This window comes from Rana temporaria, chromosome 4 (genome assembly GCF_905171775.1).
Source record: "Rana temporaria chromosome 4, aRanTem1.1, whole genome shotgun sequence".
NCBI classification, from domain to species: Eukaryota; Metazoa; Chordata; class Amphibia; order Anura; family Ranidae; genus Rana; species Rana temporaria.
Genome location: NC_053492.1, coordinates 189,260,848 through 189,266,685, shown reverse-complemented (window position 1 = coordinate 189,266,685; position 5,838 = coordinate 189,260,848). Strand labels below are relative to the sequence as shown.

Genomic DNA, 5,838 nt, shown 5'->3' with positions numbered 1-5,838 from the left:
TGATAAAGAAAAATAAACTGACACAAATTCCAACCCTTCCCCAATCTATCCAAAACTAGAAAAAGTTTTAGATTTACAAACACTTTTTTTTTGTGTACAGACACTCCATATATTACTGATTCTCTCATGTTAAGACTGGCAACAGACACTCATTTACCAAGCACCCAACTTTTTCTTTGCAGTCCACTACTACTGATATTATTCATTCTATCAAGGTACAATACATGTTGTTTTCAGCTATGCTTGTTAATTATCAATATGCCTGAATCATATGGCATAATCATGTTTTTATTTATAAATACCTTTTTTTTTCTTTAAGCGATCACATGACCTCTTTTCTCAGCTGCATAAGATGCTTTGAGAGGTGGGGTGGAGACTGCAGGGGGTCAACAGGACCCAGAGAAAGAGCAGTACACTGATGTTCTGAGTGAGATGTTAGCTGTGCATTGGGGGCAGTTCAGCACAAGTCTGCCCATTGGAGTACAGGCAGACTGTGCTCCTGAGTACAATGCAAAAAGAAAATTAACCACTTTGCAGTGAATGTGCTTCCATGCCTAGTGTGATCAGTTTAAAATTGGAAAGCAAGGTACTTTCAGGATCACCATGTATTTCTTACAAATGAAGCGATGCAAAGAGAGCTGGATACTTTTAAATATAATACATGGTATCACAGACATACTGTATATCGGGATTTGAAATATTGGAGTAACACACTTTATTTACATTTATCAGAGCTAAATAAACCATTTAAATGCTTATACTGTATGTAAATATTTATAATCCTGTTCAGTTTGTTTTGTTATTCGCATACCTCTGCACAATGTACAGCTAAGAGGGAAACAAAACGTTCTCAGTTACAGCTATGAAATATAGAAGTGTGACCTCCGTATCCCAGCCTACTGACAATAATGGGTCAGCAGCCGACTCGGTCACCTCTATAAATATTCCTACAGTAAACATGTTCAAGTTCAGCTTTAACGCTTGCACATGCATTATACAGTATGCACAATATAACTCATAAATGTTATCTGTGTTTCCTAAAACAGATGTATGCCATATAGATTGTTCTTTTGATGTGAACTTGTGTAACTGGAAACAATCAACGAGTGATAACATGGACTGGATACACTGGAATGGCTCAACCCCTTCCGATTTTACTGGACCATCATTTGACCACACAACAGGATGTAAGTCATTTATTTACTTACTTTCTCTGTTTGTAATAGTTTATATAACTCCCAAAATAATGGTTCATAACAGAAAAGGTACTTCAGCATTAATATTTTAATTTAAACAGATGGCTACTATCTATACATTAATGGACAGGATTCAGAAGAGGGAGACTTTGCAAGATTGGAGAGTCCTGCAAATTGTTTCACTGGAACTCATTGCTTAGAGTTTTGGTATCACATGTATGGAGCAGCAAAATACATGATGCTGAGGGTGTCAGTACTAAGAGATTATGGTTTGGAAGATGTCTTCACTATAGAAGGAGATCATGGAGACATGTGGTATTTAGAGAAGATTTTCCTGCCTGAAAGTGATATTATCCAGGTATGCAATGTATTTCTTTTGCCAAATGAATTGTTATTAAATCTATTACAAATAGTTTGATCTCTTTTTGTATGTTATTGTGCTTTTTAGTCATTGTGCTCTTTGCACTGGCATATTATAAACCCAGTTCTGGCTATTAGCTATAACCTCATGAATTTTGTCAACAGATTTTCATTGATGGTGTCAGAGGTGAAGATTTCCGCAGTGATGTTGCTATAGATGATATTTCTTTTTACCCAGGATATTGTACTGGTAAGCTGTGATCCATTCATGACAGACTATTTGCTTGGTCATTTCCTAGTCTTAAAATAATATCTAATAAAGTCTGAGAATTTCAGTTTAATATGATTAAATGACTGCCACAAAGGAAGATGGGGCTTGTAGTTTATTTATTCATTCACAGATCTCTGTGAATGAATAATGTGGCTGTGCGAGTGGAGCACCATACAGCTGCATCGATTTCAAAAGTGACAGTGGCTGCAAGGATAAAAAAAAAACATCTGCACACTGTCAGGAGTGGGATGGTTTGGGGGGGGGGGGTCAGCTTGCAACCATGCGACACGATACAACCTAAATATGGGTGTAACATGGTTGGAGCTAGGCTTTAAACATTTCTTTAGGATGTCTGGCTTGTGTATTCTAAGACTGCATTGATAAAAAATTAACTTTTGTCTTTTTAGCAGCAACAACTACCACCACCACCACTGTAACTACAAAACCGACAGGTAAATAGTTTGAGTAGTTTTATTAGTCCATATCTGGCAATACACTAGTAGAATTGAGTTAGAAGAATTTCATTTTGGGAATGTTCATTTGAATTAGTAATTGTTATTGGGGCAAATTGACATCCACAGTGGAAAGAAAATTCGAAGGAGCAGGATGGAATTTCTTTCTTGAATAAATTAATTTGTAAGAGTGACTGTGGTCCAGCATATCATCAAACGTACTGATGAGAATTTTCATGCAAATTTTCATACGAATGATTTTCATGCAAATATTCATACGAATGATTTGAAAATCGACTAATGTATGGCCAGCTTTACACACCAAATAAAATCATCATTGCACAGCTTTTTGTTTACAATGAGAACATGGAATAACATAAATATTTTTCAACAAGCTTATTTTCAACAAGCTGTTCCACCCTCAATGGTTAAGAAATGTAAATGATGAATCTAAATTTGTATGAGCCAGACTGGGTCTGGATTTGTATGAACCAGTTCAGAACAGACCTTTCTACGTGCAATGACTTTAGATGTAGGCATATGTAAAATATGAATGACTCTGTATAAAGCTAAAATTGACAGAAAAGTAAAGTTTGTGAAATATTTAAACGTTTAATTCCGACAAACATTCAGATTGCTTTACATTTTCCATATACAGCTGGCCTATTAGGGACATTTTCCACTTTCTGTGAAATCTACCCAGCCTAGCTTGGCCAATAAGCGATGTGCTAATAAACTATCTGGCTAAATATCTATGTCTGCTAAAATGTGTTAGCTGGTGTACTTGTAACCCACCTTCTGGGCATTACTATGGTATTTGGATGTGGGTCAAAACATCTAGGAAATTCTGCTCATTCCCATGGAGAATTCTGAGCAGGGAATCTATGCCTTCTGCATTTGGTTAGGGCTGTACACTCTGGTGATTAAAGATGGTAGCTGAGTAACTCGAGATGGCACATCTTATGCTACTGAGACCTGAAGGGTTTTTCTGACCCTTTTTTGGATATGGTGTCTTAGGCCCCATACACACGATAGAATTTATCCGCAGATACGGTTCAGCGGACCGTATCCGCGGATAAATCCTCTCTAAGATTTCAGAGGATTTCAATGCGATGGCGTGTACACACCATCGCATTGAAATCCGCGCTGAAATCCTCTGCCGATGACGTGTCGCGCCGTCGCCGCTATTATGACGCGGCGACGGGCGCGACGCTGTCATATAAGGAATTCCACGCATGCGTCTATTCATTACGGCGCGTGCGGGGAATCCCTTTGGACGGATGGATCCGGTAAGTCTGTACAGACGAGCGGATCCATCCGTTGGAATGGATTCCAGCAGATAGATATTCTGTGCATGTCGACAAATATTTATCTGCTGGAAATCCATTCCAGGGGAGATTTATCTGCGGATAAATATCCGTTGGCGTGTACACACCATAGGATCTATCCGCAGAAACCCATTTGATGGGATTTATCTGCGGATAGATTCTATGGTGTGTATGGGGCCTTAGATGTGTTAGATATACACTCCCCTGTATACTTACCTGAGTGCTATCTTGATCCAGTGCTGTGCCCATTTGCAGCAGCTCTCTTTTTTCTCTCTGCTCACAGAGCAGCAGTAAAAGCCATTGGCTTCTGTGAGCAGAGAACAGGGGTTGTGGTTGGGCTGTGTATGTCAATAGACACACACAGCACAGCTGGGTCCCCCCCCCCATAGCAAGCAGCTTGCTATAGAGTTTATATGGATGCACACCAATAATAGAAGGAGCCAAGAGTACTGGTGGGGTACCCCAGAAAAGGGGGTTCAGGGTTGCTCTGTGCAAGACCATTGCACAGAGCAGGTAAGTAGAGCATGTTTGCTATTTTAGAAAAAAAAGCCTTTACAACTGCTTTAGCTGCTTTGAGTATTCAGGAATCACTTAAAGGTGCATATAGTAGGACATAGCCAGACAAATAGAGGTAGAGAGCTCCAGAAGATTGGAGAGGCTCTGGAGAGGTCCTGAAGGTGAGCATTGGAGGAACAAAAACAAGAGAGTTAGAGAGCAGTCTAAACTGGGTAAGCCCATGTGCTAATACATAAGCTGGCTGCTTAATCTGCTCTTTGAAATGTTCTTGCTAGTGAACATGTCATCAATATATCTGGGCCACATAGCTCTTTCCTGTGGACAAATCTGTGCAGACAGTTTTACTTTTGCATTTGGATAAGGTGTGCTCTGTGATCATAAAATATGCGGTTTGTTAAATTTGTAGTTATAAATAGTTATTAGACAATTTGTCTTTGTATCTGTAGGTTCTACTGTGTCATCAACTAAAACCACATCATCACCAGGTAAATATATTGCTCATTTTAAAGAGTTGAGTATTATTTATAATAAATCTATTTATTTTGTTATTATACATTGTAAGACCTTGATAATAAATTGGAAGTCATGCATACTTACATGACAGTTTGACATAAATAAAAGTCATGCAAATCTGACTTACACTTAAAATGTATAATTTTAATTATAGATTGCAGCCCTTACACAGAACAGTTTTAGATTTACAATAGTACTAGTTATTTGTATGACTGCTGTGCAGGGTGCACATTTTCATATACTAAAATGTATAGGTGATACAGTGAGTGTAAGTCCACCCAGCTATCATACTGTAAATACATTTATTAAATGCATTGAACATTAACATACACATATACAGTAAGTGCACACAGGTTGTAAATGTGCATAACTTTTCTTATAATTTTACTAGATTTTATTTTTCTCTATACAACATTTGAATTTGAAAATATTTTGTTATCTATAATAATAGTAATAACAATATAACAATATAAAAAGAAAAAAAAAATGAAAAATAATGTAAACATATTCTGTATGAGACATGTTTATACGGTTGCCTGGCATTTAATTCAGGAATTGTTTTATAAAATGTTGGGCTTTACTTGAATATAATATTATTTAAATTTTGTTTCTGCATGAGTTCAAAAAAGCATTCATAATGTCCATAATTAAAATAATGTATGATTTTCTCTCCTGCATGTTGTCAATTTTGTTTAGAAAAATAATTGTCATTAATTAATGATTGTTATTGTCATTAACTAATAACTATAATTTGAATACATAGAATGGTCACTGGTAGACACTTTTGTATGTGTAGCTAATGTGAACTGATGGAATAAATCACATAAATACTATGGGCCAGATCCACAAAAGAGATACGCCGACTTAACTCGATTTTTCTAAATTTACACGGCGTGTATCTTTGCGCCCGATCCTCAAAACGAGAAGCGCCTGAAATTCGGGCTTTTCCGTCCTACCTAAAAATATTACGCCGGCGCATTCTCGTGCGCAAATTACGCTAGGCACGCCGCTTTATTTGATAGGCAAAGATGCAAATGAGGGAGATAGGGCGATCCACAGAATTAAGTGTGTGCGCCGTAGATTACGCCCTGTGCGCACCTGTTAGTTTTTTGGTGGGATTTTACACATTATAAAAGCAGCCCTAATTTTACACATGCCGTCTGAATGTCTGCTGAAGCAACACCATTCAGGAAGAGCTCAGC

General features: G+C 37.5%; 1 protein-coding gene across 1 annotated transcript; it reads left to right on the top strand.

Moving 5' to 3' along the window:
- Positions 1-1,500: 1,500 nt before the first annotated feature.
- Positions 1,501-4,783, top strand: LOC120935351 (MAM and LDL-receptor class A domain-containing protein 1-like). Its single transcript, XM_040347473.1, has 4 exons — positions 1,501-1,554; positions 1,722-1,806; positions 2,238-2,279; positions 4,570-4,783. Exons 1-4 carry the CDS (start codon positions 1,507-1,509, stop codon positions 4,722-4,724), a joined length of 330 nt encoding a protein of 109 aa, XP_040203407.1. The 5' UTR covers positions 1,501-1,506; the 3' UTR covers positions 4,725-4,783.
- Positions 4,784-5,838: the final 1,055 nt, after the last annotated feature.

Excerpts from the sequence above, each read along its gene's own strand:
- LOC120935351 (XM_040347473.1), top strand. The coding sequence starts at position 1,507 with ATGTGGTATTTAGAGAAGATTTTCCTGCCTGAAAGTGATATTATCCAG. Across the intron at positions 1,555-1,721 it reads CTGAAAGTGATATTATCCAG|ATTTTCATTGATGGTGTCAG; the intron begins GTATGCAATGTA and ends TTTTGTCAACAG. Across the intron at positions 2,280-4,569 it reads TGTAACTACAAAACCGACAG|GTTCTACTGTGTCATCAACT; the intron begins GTAAATAGTTTG and ends TTGTATCTGTAG.